Genomic DNA, 13,704 nt, shown 5'->3' with positions numbered 1-13,704 from the left:
TTTCATTGTACAGTCATGCAAAACATATTTCCATATTGGTCATGTTGTTAAGGAAGATACTGACCCAAAGAAAAAAATAGAGTGAAAAATAGTATGCTTGGTTTGCATTCAGACTTCCATCAGTTCTTTCTCTGAAGGTGGATAGCATTTTTTCTTCCCAAGTCCTTTGGAATTGTCTTGGAACATTGCATACATGCTGAGACTAGCTGAGTCATTCACATTTGATCATCGATCATTTTGCTGTTACTGTATACAATTTTATTCACTTTACTCTGTATCAGTTCTTATAAGTTCAGGTTTTTCTGAAAGCACAATAATATTCCATTATAATTTTATATCATACTTGTTCAGCCATTCCTCAATTGATTGGGATCCCCTCAAGTCCAATTTTTTGCAGCCACTGAAAGAAGTGCTATAAATATTTTTGTACATGTATCTCCTTTTCCTTTTTAAAATCTTTTTGCAAAACAGACCTAATAGTAGTATTGGGTATCAAAGGGTATGCATGGATATATAGCTCTTTGGGCATAGTTCCCCCAAAATGGCTGAAACTGGTTTACTACTCCTCCAACATTGCAGTAGTGTTCCAATTTTCTTATAGCCTTTACAACAATTATCATTTTCCTTTTCCGTTATATTAGTTAATCTGATAGATAGGTGATAGTTCAGAGTTGTTTTAATTTGCATTTCTCTAAATCAATGGTGATTTAGAGCATTTTTTCTATGACTATAGATAGTTTTGATGTCTTCATCTGAAAGTTACCTGTTTCTATTTGTTGACAATTTATCAATTGGGGAATGACTTATTGTTTTATATATTTGACTCAGTTTGCTACATATTTGAGAAATAAGGCCTTTATCAGAGACACTTGCTATAAAAAAAAGTTTCCCCCCCAATTTCTGCTTTCCTTCTAATCTTGGCTGCATTGCTTTTGTTTGTGCAAAACCTTTTTAATTTAATATAATCAAAATTATCCATTTTATGTCTCATGTCTCTAATCTCTTTTTGATCCTAAAATCTTCCCTTATCCAGGGGTCTGACAGGTAAACTATTCCATGCTCTCCTAATTTGCTTATGTCTAAATCACATAGCCATTTTGACCTTATCTTGATATATGGTGTGAGATGTTTGTCTTTGCCTTAGTTTCTGCCAAATTTTTTTCCAGTTCTCCCAGCATTTTTTGTCAGATAGTGAGTTCTTGTTTCAAAAGCCTGGATCTTTGGATTTATCTAACAATGTATTACTATGTTAATTTACTACTGTGTATCCTGTGCTTAATCTAGTCCACTTCCCCCACTCTATTTCTTAGTCTTATGTTGTTTTCATGATTACCACTTTGTAATACAGTTTCCTAGTACATCTAGATCACCTTCCTTCACTTTTTTTTTGATAATTCCCTTGATGTTCTTGACCTTTTTTTTCTTGGTTCTATAAACTAATTTGAGAGTTTGATTGGTTTGGCCTTGAGTAAGTAAATTAATTTAAGTAGAAGTGTTATTTTTATTATATTGGCTCAGTTTACTCATGAACAAGATTTTTCCAATTTATATCTGATCTATTTGTGCAAAGCGTTTTGTGATTGGGTTCATATAATCCTTATGTTTGTCTTGGCAGGTGGACTCCCAAGTATTTTCTATTATCTGTAGTTATTTTAAATGGAATTTCTCTTTCTATTCCTTGCTTTTGGAATATATGGATTATGTGGAAATTCTGATGATTTATTTGGGTTTCTTTCATATTTTGTAACTTCGCTAAAGTTCGTTATTTCAACTAGTTTTGTAGTTGATTCTCTGGCATTCTCTAAGTATACCTTCATATCATATACATAGAGTCAATAGTTTTATTTCCTCATTGCCTGTTTTAATTCCTTCAATTTCTTTTTCTTCTTTTCTTGCTAATGCTAGCATTTCTAGTACAACATTGGTTATTAGTGGGCATCATTGCTATTGCTAACATTTGTAGTTGGATTTGGATAATAAACTGAGAAGTTCAGTCTCTGGTGTGCTAGGGACTGGGCAAATGAGATCTGTGGGATTCATTGGATAAAGTGGATGTCCTTTTGCCAACCTGTACAAAAACTCAGGCCAACTAGTTGATCAGTAAAGGAACTGAGCTTTCATTCAAGTTCAAGGAATTATACTTTGGAACAGTGCTCTGCCTTTTCAGGCAGGGATGTTCAGAGAGGGGAGTTCTAGGGGTTATGCATATTCAGGTGGGGTGACTAGGTAGGGAATATCAGGTCTTCAGTTGTTTACTATTTTAACCATGTTGTCAGTGAAACAGATGTAAAGTGTGGGGCATAGCCATCAAAGGGGAGCAGCAGTTTGGTTCATTATAATGGCATTTTCCTGAAAAATATCTCTTGCCAACAGAGGCAGGCTGCTGACCTGGCCCTGAGCTGGGGTCACCTGTAGGGTAGCAAAAAGAGGGCAAAGTTAGAGCTGTAGGAAGAGAAGGATTACAGAGAAAAGTTGAAACAATGTTGGTGGAGCTAGCTCTGCCCAGGAACAGGGGGACTTGGGATGGTTAGAAACTGCTGGTCAGAGCAGAGGAGGGGCCCAGACTTAGCAGAACTTGATCCTTGCTTCCCCCATGATTTGTTTGGGAAGGTGACTAGGTCCCCAATGCAGATAATGCTTGCTGATGATTTTAAGTAGTTCATATGTTATCATTTTTAGGAAAGTTTCATTTATTCCTTTGTTTACTAGTATTTTTAATAGGAATGGTGCTGTATTTCGTCAAAGGTTTTTTCCCTCTGTTGAGATAATCATAGGATTTCTGGCAATTTTCTTATTGATACGGTCAGTTATGCTGAGAGTTTTCCTAATATTGAACCAGCCCTGCATTCCTGGTATAAATCCCACCTGGTCAAACCAGGTGTATCCTGATATATTGCTGAGCTCCTTGTAGTTCAACTAGTTTTCCCACTTAGCAACTACAGATTTTACCATTGACATGATCCTAGGGGAATTCATCTTGGATCATCCACACCACAGTATTCCTCTATTAGTGCACTTGAGGCGGAGTGAAGCATTTATGAAGAACTGACTGTAACACCAATGAGCTAAGTGCAGAGATTTTAAAGAAACATCATCTGCCCTTGGGGAACTTGGAGGAAACATGGACTTCTGTCCATTTAGACATCCATTTTAACTACTAAGTACCTGGCAGGTAACCTCAGAGGGGAGACATGAGGGAGCCAGCTCCTGGAAGAAGGTTCCCTGACTTAGGGCCAGGGAACCCCTGAGGTTAGGGGAAAGAACTTCACCTCCAAGCATGGGACCAGATAAACATCCCCAGGGTCTCTTTGGCTCTTATTTCTTCAAGTGCTTTAGAAATCACAGTAGTTTGCTAGAGCCCGGCATGAGGAGGATAAATGATTATAGGTTGAAATTCCAGAGAATTCACTGTCCTTGAGTTCAGTGCCTTGGGAATTAAATTTGAAGAAAAGACTGATGTGGGTCTTTATTCAGCATCGCATTGTTAGCTCTTGTGTTTGTGCTCTAATCACTTTAGAGTTCATTAGATTGGGAATTAAATTTTAGTTCTTTATCTGCTTGGGGAGCAGCTACCATCATTGAAACTTCTTGAACTGCTCTCTTTTAATCATGACTACAGAAACTCATGAGCTTCCATGAGTATGTGTGCATGAGGAGGGTCAGGAAGCAGAGGGTAATGGAAAGAGTCTGTGACCGACCTGACTCTGAAGCCAGATACCTGCCTCTGATACTGACTATACCTGTTTGACCTTGAACAAGTCACTTTATTTCCAGTGTCTATCTCCACATCTTTAAAATGAGAGTGTGGGACTAGCTGACCTCAGAGCTTCCTCAAGCCGTAGAACTGTGGTTCTGTGACTTATGGATAATATCATTATGTAGAAGAGTATTTTTAAAAAAATTATTTTTCCAATTACATGCAAAGATAGTTTTCAGTAATAATTTGTTGTAGGTTTTTGAGTTTCATATTTTTCTCCCTCTCCCCTCTGACAGCAATCTAATATAGGTTATATATGTATAACTGATAAACATATATCCATATTAATCATGTTGTGAAAGAAGAATGAAATCAAAAAGGGGGAAAACCATGAGAGAAAAAAATCCCTAAGTACATAAAGCAAATTTTAAAAATTGAAATTAGTGAACTTTGGTCTACATTTAGACTTTCTCTGGAAGTAAATGGTATTTTCCATCACAAGTCCTTTAGAAGTTTTTTGATTATTGTACTGCTCATATGAGCAAGTCCATCATAGATTGATGATTGCACAATTTTGCTGTTAGTATGTACAATGTTATTCTGGTTCTGCTCACTTCACTCAGCATCAGTTCATGCAAGTCTTTCCAGGCTATTCTGAAATCCTGTCCCTCATGATTTCTTACAGAACAATTCCATCACATTCATATACCACAATTTGTTTGGTCATTCCTCAATTGATGAGTACTCCTCAATTTCCAATTCTCTGCCACTACAAAAAGAACTGCTATATTTTTGTACCAGGTGATTTTTTTTTTTTATCCTTTTTTGTGATCTCTTTGGGATACAGACCTAGTGCATTGCTAGATCAAAGGGTATGAACAGTTTCATTCTTTTGGATGAAGTTTGTGGAAAAGTATCTTGACCACACTTAATGGATAGGCTGACTGTGATGTTAGTGATAATTGAATGTTGATTACTGTTTATGGAGACTTCCTGGGGATGTTTGTATCAAAAGGAATATGAAATAAATTCAGAATTTTGTTTTGCAGTGTTCTTCTAGAATTTAATGCTTAAACATTTTCAAAGAATTTTTACTATATTTCTGATTAGTGACAGAAAGAAACTTGTGTTTCCAAATTTGTAGTTTTCCTGGTGAAGTTTTTTAATCAAAAGTGTAGAACCATTGTTAGCTATAGGCTGAGAAATATAAATAGATTGTCTTTATTTTTTTCTATATTTGAAATGGAAGGAAAAAGTGAAGAATTGAAAGAGGAAGGGAAGTTGTCCTAAGTTTGATAATTTGGAGCGGTAGAGGAAAAACCTACAAATGATTAGAAAGTTCGAGATCAGGGCACAGTTTGTTATCTAAGTTGTCTTTCTCGAAGAAGACCAAAATGACATCATTGTGTTAGAGACAAGTTACAATGGGTCCAACTACAAGCTCAGAGTGCTCTACCACAGGTCAGGCACAAATAGTCTGTGTGAACACTTGGGTTGGATTCTCTGAACCTGTGCATATCTTGTTTCCTTTGAACTTATACAATTCTACCTTGCTTCAGAACACAGCTCCCTCTCTGATGAGGGCATACCGTGCTGGGCAGTCCTGTGCAGGGTCTCCCATACTGTACTGTACAATCAAGTTCTTAAGAGCAATCTTTTGAGTATCCTTGTATTGCTTCTTCTGACCCTTTCTGAGAGCACTCATACTGTCTGAGTTCTCCATCAAATAGTCTCTTTGGCAAGTGTACTTTTGGCATTCGAATAATGTGATCAACTCATTGTAGTTGTGTTCTTTGTAGTAGAATTTGGATGCTTGGAAGTTTAGTTCACTGAGCTGATTTCATGAGAGTTAAAAAGTAATTTCATTAGTTAACTGAATAGGGATTAAATATTGACTCTAAAGTATTTCTCAGGATGTCAGTCAACAAATACTTATTAAACACCTTTATGTACCAGCTCTGCTAAGTCCAGAGGGGAGTAGAAGATTGGAAAGGTAGAACCTAGAGGGTAGGAGGTGGTAGGGAGTACCATGATCAGATCTGTGCTATTTTAAAAAACCAAATTAATTTTCGTCTTTATTTCTAGGAACAATTACAGAAACTTGAGGTTGAACTGAGAGAAGTCACCAAGAATAAAGAAAAACTGAGGAAAAACTTGCTTGAGCTGATTGAATATACACACATGTTAAGAGTGACCAAAACCTTTGTTAAAAGAAATGTAGAGGTACTGAATTTAATTCAACGCGTATTAATTGCCTGTGGGTCAGGTGATGGGGTTTCAAAGAAAATAAGAAAGTAGTCTCTGCCTGCCCCCAAGGAGCTTACATTCAACACCAATTATAGGTTCTACTGAATGTATCATATATTAGAGGACAAATTCAGAATATGAAAACTTAAGATTTTGCAAGAGATGAGTAGTCACTGGCTAAGATTGTTATTAAGATGTTGGGATTTATTCAGTTTTTCAATATGTATTTAGTAAATGTAAAGAAGGAACAAAATATCATTTGAGGAAATATGTTTCTAGATGTCAGAAAAAGTGATACGTTAGATATTTAATCTTTTCTTCTCAAAATTTTTCCTAAGATGAACACCATGCTGAATCCATTTCATACTAAAAAATTTATCTTGTTTATTTGCTTATAACATGCTCCATGAAGCAAATCCCTTGATTAAGGGATTCATGTATTCTAAACTAATTTAGTTTTCATTGAAGATTAGTTTGATCTCTTTGGATAAAAATTGTAGCTAAGTTGTTATGACAGTCGATATCTGATCTTTTCATTACATTGACCTAATGAAACTTGACAAATGAGAGATTGGTAATTATTTATTTTTTCAGCAGACTTGCTGAAGTGCACCACAAAAATAGGTTGTGATGCTTGCAGCTGTGTTTAAAATGTTATGTGTGATGTCCTAAAAACTTGTTTGATGGCCTGACATGAGACAATTTTCATGGTAAGGCAACTAAGTAATAATGCATAGGATACTGAGCTCCAAGTCCAAATAGACTTCAGATGTGACCATAGTGGACAAACTTCAAGTGCTCCAAGTCTCAGTTCCTTCCTCTGTAAAATGGGCATAATGATACCTGAGACACCTGCCTCATAGGCTTGTTTTGAAGCTTAAATGAGCTAATGTAAATATGAGTATTTGCAGTCTTTGAAATGAAGCTGTATTAATCCTGGTTTCAAGTCCTGATTACAGCTTTCTGACTATGTGCATGTGGGCAAATCACATAACTTCTCAGGGACAGTCGGTGAGCATTTCAAATGCCTGCTGTATACCAGGCCCTGAAACAGGTGTTAGAAATACAGAGACATAGGGGTGGCTAGGTGGCATAGCGGATAAAGCACTGGCCCTGGAGTCAGGAGTACCTGGGTTCAAATCTGGTCTCAGACACTTAATAATTACCTAGCTGTGTGACCTTGGGCAAGTCACTAAACTCCATTGCCTTGCCAAAAAAAAAAATTACTGTTGTTACGACTTTTTACCAAAATCTTGACTAAAATGTTTGCAAATGTTATTTTTATCTGTCTCTTTGTAGTTTGAACCCAGTTATGAAGAATTTCCTTCTTTAGAAAAGGATTCTTTGTTGGATTACAACTGCATGCAGAGACTTGGTGCAAAACTGGGGTAGGTAGCACTTGAGATCAGGTTTCTTGGAAAACTAAAATGTTTGCTAGATTATATGAAATCTCATTTAAAAGTTATGATTAATTAAATGAAATGAATATATTTGAGAAAACATTGCATATTTTAGGCATTCATTTCATATATTGTATTGAATGACCTTTGTTGCTTTTTTTTTCCATTTAATAAAGTAAATCAAAGGGGTCTGTTTCCTTACATATTTTCATTCAGATGCTGTTTGTCAACTATATTTTCTTTTATTTGTTCTGTTACTGAGAATTTTTCTCTTCCTTACAGCTGTGACATATCACATTCCAATATTTTCTTGTTTTTGGAAGGGTTCATGACTTATGTGAAAATTTATTTTGGTTTATATTATGAGCTACAGCTCTGATTCCTTTTTTAAATCATATTGTCTGTCATTCATTTTTTGTCATTATTTATTAAATAACTAATTCCTTTCTTGATATTGGAGTCATCAGATACTAGTTTTTTTTTTTTTTAATAAACTTTTGGTTCTAGTTATGGATAATAGAATCTGACCTTTTAACCTACTTTTTTAATCTAAGTTTTGATAATTATAGTATAATTTGAATCTAGAAATAGAAATTATCCTTCATTTTTTCTTCCATATTTTGTTTTGCAATTCTTATAATTTTTGTTCTTTACTATATTTTTTTATTGCTTTCTTATTCAGTGAACCATCTTATGAATATTTTATCTGGTAATTCCAATACATGTAGTCTATTACTGAATCTGTATTTGATAGTTTTGACCAAGACATGAAGTTCAGAAATAGAACATTAGTGAAGAATGACCCTCAAAGTTCTCTTGAAAAAATGTGTTCTGTTAGGTATACAACATTTAATCAGAACCAAAATTATGTTATACAGTTCAGGAACATTGCCATTAATTATTCCATGACCATTTGATAATGTTTATTGATTTCAGTTGTTAAGTAATTATTCTGTATTATTTCCTAGATTTGTGTCTGGTTTAATTCACCAAACAAAAGTGGAAGCATTTGAAAAAATGTTGTGGAGAGTCTGTAAAGGGTATACCATTGTAACCTATGCAGAGCTAGATGAGTGCCTTGAAGATCCTGAGACAGTGAGTGAATGTTGTGGGTGTCATTTCTCATGTTTGTAGTTTTCAGATGTAAGTATGTAAATGGCCATATTTCTTGAGATGGGACTTGGATGAACTTGATCTAAATGGAAGATTTGCTTCTATTTGCCTTTCTCTCTCTCTCCCTTATTGGTTTATTGCTCTCCTCTTATCTGTCAAGGTGCAGCCTAAGAGTCCATAGGATCGAGGTCCTTAGAGACCATTTAATTTAACCTTATTTTATTATGATTTAAAAAAATTTTTATTCTGACCTTAAACATCAAAAAAGAGCATTTCCTTTACACTGCAGAGCATTAAAACATTTGCATATGAAAACTTGAATTTCTATTTCATACCTCTTGCTTTTAAAAATATATTTATTTATTTATATTTCTTGCAAATGTACTTTAATTTATTATTACTATTATTACAATAATTTTGTTATAAGAATAAACATAAACCCTCCTCCCCCACCAGGAAGATGAGAAACCTCAAGAATAGTGTGAGAGAGAGAAAAAATTATATACTTCAGTCTGTTTAGATTCCAGTGGCTCTGTCTCTGGGGTTGCTTTCTTTATCATAAGTCCACCAGAGAAGTTGCTTCAATATTTTTCCCACAGTTGCTATTACTAACTATTTCCTTCTACTCTATTCCTCCCCACTCTCATTCTATTCTCTCTCTCTCCTTTCATCCTGGCCCTGTCCCAAAGTGTGTTGTATCTGAGTACCCTCTCCCTTGATCTTCTCTCTCTTCTATCCTTTATTCCCCACTCCCCCCCCCCCCATTCCCCCTTATCCCATCCCTTTCTCCTCACTTTTTCTCTAGGGTAAGATAGATTTCTATACCCTATTAAATGTGTATGTTATTTCCTCTCTGAGCCATTTATGATGAGAATGAAGGCTCACTCATTCCCCCTCACCTTCCTCTGTTCCACTCCATTGAAAAAGCTTTTTCTTGACTCTTATGTGAAATTTTTTAGCTTCTTCTTCCTCTCCTTTCCCCTTCCTCCCAGTACTTTCCCCCATTGCCCATTGACTCCATCTTTTTACTATATTATACCATTATATTCAGCTCCTTCCTATGCCCTGTCTATATATGCTCCTTCTAACAGCTCTTATAAATGAGAGTTCATATGAGTTATCAATATCTTCTTCCCATGCAGGAATACAAATAGTTCAATATCATTAAGTTTGTCATAGTTAGTCCTTCTCATCCATCCTTTCTATGGTTCACCAGAGTCCTTTACTTGGAGATCAAACTTTCTGTTCAGCTCTGTTGTTTGAATAGGAAAGTTTGAAAGTCCCCTGTTTCATTGAAAGTCCATCTTTTCTCCTGAAAGAGGATGTTCAGTTTTTCTGGGTAGTTGATTCTTGGCTGTAAACCAAGATCTTTTGCCTTCTGGAATATCATATTCCAATCCCTATGAGCCCTTAATGTAGATGCTGCCAGATCCTGTGTAATCCTGACTATGGAGCCTCGGTAGTTGAATTGTTCATTTCTGGCAGCTTTTAGAATTTTCTCTTTGATTTGGGAGTTTTGGAATTTGGCTATATTCCTTTAAGTTTTTCTTTTGGGCTCTCTTTTAGGAGCATACCTCTTACTTTTTTTTAAAGAAAAGTAAATAATTTCACATGTTGTCTTGCATGTCTGTGTGTCTTTGTGCTTTGTATTTAAAAAAAGGTAACCTTAGGGCAGCTAGGTGGCACAGTGGATAGAGCATCACCCCTGGTGTCAGGAGTTCAAATCTGGCCTCAGACACTTAATAATTACCTAGTTCTGTGGCCTTGGGCAAATCACTTAACCCCATTGCCTTGCAAAAAAAACTAAAAAAAAAAAGTTAACTTACCCTTCTTTTTTGATATCATTATGCTTACTCCTCTCTCCCTCAACTTCCCTCTATCTCCAGTTTAAAACTTAGAGAAAGGAAGAGAACAAAAAGCCCATTCCTGTTATAAATAAATGTAGTTAAGTAACACAAATCCTCAGTGTGTGTGTGTGTGTGTATTAATATATTATATATATATATATATATATATTTATGCCTCCTCTGTGCCATGTAAAGGACTTAGAATACAAAGCAAGTCCAAAAATAGTCCTTGTAATGGGAACGAGAGCCTGCAAAGTACTATTTATAGATAAGATATATACAAAATAAAATGGAGATAATTAACAGAGAATGGAGTTGGAATTGGTAAAACACTCCAGTGCCTTTGCTTGAGAAGACTCCAAAAGGATCACAAAGACTTAGGCACAACTGACATGACTGAACAAGAAGAAATCAGTGGAGAGGAGATGTTAGCTTTAAGGAAGATTGGTAAAAACTTCTTAGAGTAGGTAGGATATTAGGAACCAGAAAATTCAGGAAAGAGAAATGAGGAGAGACAGACAATTTTAGGCAGACAGCATGACCAGTGAAAATGCTTGGAGGAGGGCCAGCTAGGTGGCGCAGTGGATAAAGCACTGGCCCTGAAGTCAGATGTACCCGGGTTCAAATCTAGTCTCAGATACTTTATAATTACCTAGCTGTGTGGCCTTGGGCAAGTCACTTAACCCCATTTGCCTTGTAAAAACCTAAAAAAAAATGGAGGGATGGAGTGGGTTGGAGCAAGGGAAGACAGTGTTATGGGAGGAGAGGCAAGGGAGTAAAGTGTAAGAAGAGTAAAAGGTAGCATGGGGTTAGTTTATGAAGGACCTCAAAGCTGAAGAGAATTTTATTGAAAGACACATAAAAAGACCCACAAATATAATCTTTTTATTCTTCCTCCTTTTCCCCCTTTAAAACCCTAAGAACAGAACCATTTTCCCCTCTTCTGTTGGTCAAAGACCTTTTCTTTCAAAACTTATTTCTGATGATAGTTATGAGAATGTTGTAGTGTTTGAACAAGATACTTGAGAGGTTATGGTAAAAGAAGGAATAATTGTGACCTTTTTCTTTTTAGGGAGATGTCACAAAATGGTATGTGTTTTTAATATCCTTTTGGGGTGATCAGATTGGCCAGAAAGTTAAGAAGATATGTGATTGGTAAGAAAAATAGTTTTTTTTACATTGCATATTATTCTGCATTCAGTTAATATTCACCAGTTCTTTATAAAATGTTCTTCTTTTCCTTGAAAGAGTACTATCACGGGTCTTTGTGTAGAATAAATCATTATGGTTTTGTCACATGATCTTTTTCAACATTTTAACTTTAACAAAATGAATTCTTTAGTATCTCATTTTAAGTTATTTTATATACTTATATTTCTTAGATAATATTGAATAATTTAAAAGTAGGTTCTATATCAACTTTGTAACAAAGCTGATCTTTTTCTAGAAAAATGGAGATTTAAGATTATTATAGGACAGAAATGATAAAATTTGGGCTGTACCACTTACCCAAATACTATTTATTTGTTGCTTTTAGACAGATGTTTTAGTATTTTGCCAAGAACTTTCTCTAAACCTTTGTTGATAAAAGGAAGTGGAAGTATTCTTAGAGAACCTAACCAAATCCTCAACCCCCATGTAGCTGGGTACCCTCAGTTCTCTTGTTGCAGTGGGCAGCCAACTATTTCATAGGAGTCCTCAGGTGACATCTGGGCAGACTCTGGACAGCCTGACTAGACCTTGAGGAGAACAGCTAGAGCCAGAGCATAGGATCAAAAGTTCTAGGTTTTAGTTTTGTCTTTGTCCTCTTTGGGCCTCAGGATCTTCTTTGGAGTTGAAGAGCCTCCATTAGAATACTGTTTTTGGTATCCCTGTAAAAGGACTTGAACTTTTCAGGTTCTTTCCAAATTAAAGGCATTGCTATAGATCTCCAAATGCTTTTCCAATTTTGAAATTCAGTTTTATGAATCTCAGTGAGACTCATATGGCAATTAAAAATTATTAAAATATTAAAAATCTAGAAAATTGATAATGGTGTTTCCTGGGGCTTCAGGGTACTTTTTAATTTTTTTTTTAATTTTTTTGGAGACAATTGGGGATTAAGGGACTTGCCCAGGGTCATAGAGCTAAGTGTCTGAGGCCGGATTTGAACTCAACTTTTCCTGATTCTGGAACTGGTGTTCTATCCACTCTGCCACCTGGCTGCCCTTGGCTTCTTTTTAGATGTGTGGCTCTGGCAGATAGTGAAGTATGGTGTCCCCAGGAAGAGACTGAATAGTGATCAAAGGGAGGAGGAATTTCAGTATGAACTTCCCAAATTAAGTACTTTAGCTTTCATTTTCCTTCAAGGTAGTGCGTCTGTTTATCTTGTCACATTCATTTCCAAATATATTCCTTTCCCTAACCCCCATTCTGAGACATGTTTTGTTGCATAGATTTTAAGAGAGGAGGAGAAGCAATAGAATAATTAAATAAAACCCAACATATCACACATTGAGAATGTTCTGCAATGAAGAGAGGAAGAGAGCTACAAACTCAAATCATTTACATTGCATAGTGTTCAGTGTTGTTCTTTAGTGATCTTGATTCCTATGGTAGCAGTCTTGTTTGTTTTTATTGTTGGCACCTTCTTTAACAAAAAGCTTTTTATCGGTGTTATTTTTGTAATGTAATTGTTACTTTTGAACGATCTCTTTTCTTTCTTCCACCCCTCCCCCAGTAACAAATAAATAAAATTCAGCAAAATAAATTAATACTTGACCCTGAATGAACTTGTTGTGTGCCTCATTCCACACTGGAATGATTCTCTCCCAAGAGATAGTAGGTTCACTTATTTACTCTCGAAGTCCTCCATAGTCACCACAGTTGGTCATTTCTTCAATGAGAGTTCTGAAGCCTTCCAGTATTATGCTCTTTTATATTATATGATTGTGGTCATTGTACACATTGTCCGCCTAGTTTTGTTACTCTTAACATTGTATCAGTTCATACAAATCTTGGGTTTCTCTGAAATTATTGTATTAGTAGTGTGAGTTGGGGGGAAGGGGGAAGTTTTTTGTTTTGCTTTTGTTTTTTAACAGTGCACTAGTATTCCTATTATCTTTACAGATCACAAGTCTGTTCAGTATTGCTCAAAGACTGGGTATCCACTTTGTTTCTAGTTCTTTGTTACTACAAAAAGTGATGTTTTAAATATTTTTGTTTCTGTGAGACATTTCTTTCTGTCTTTGCACTCTGGGAATATATATCTCCTAGTGGACACCTATAATCTATGACAGCTTGACGCTATTTGACACAATTTGAAATCACCGATATCAATAATGGGAATTTAGACTGAGAAGACAGGGAGGGTAGGGACTGTCTTCCTTCTAGTTTGTATTGGTATTGCCAGCGTTTAGTA

The 13,704-nt window shown here is 35.7% G+C and overlaps 1 protein-coding gene across 2 annotated transcripts in view; it reads left to right on the top strand.

Annotated features, from left to right (window-relative positions):
* Positions 1-13,704, top strand: part of ATP6V0A2 (ATPase H+ transporting V0 subunit a2) — a 45,039-nt gene that overhangs the window by 5,117 nt on the left and 26,218 nt on the right. For both annotated transcript variants that reach the window (XM_074205418.1, XM_074205419.1), the window contains 4 exons: positions 5,783-5,920; positions 7,244-7,332; positions 8,313-8,439; positions 11,377-11,459. In XM_074205418.1, coding sequence (XP_074061519.1) covers positions 5,783-5,920; positions 7,244-7,332; positions 8,313-8,439; positions 11,377-11,459 — 437 coding nt within the window. The remainder of the gene's footprint in view (positions 1-5,782; positions 5,921-7,243; positions 7,333-8,312; positions 8,440-11,376; positions 11,460-13,704) is intronic.

This window comes from Macrotis lagotis, chromosome X, assembly GCF_037893015.1.
Source record: "Macrotis lagotis isolate mMagLag1 chromosome X, bilby.v1.9.chrom.fasta, whole genome shotgun sequence".
Taxonomy (NCBI): Eukaryota; Metazoa; Chordata; class Mammalia; order Peramelemorphia; family Peramelidae; genus Macrotis; species Macrotis lagotis.
The sequence above is the reverse complement of the archived record's forward strand: the minus strand, read 5'-3'. Positions and strand labels throughout refer to the sequence as shown.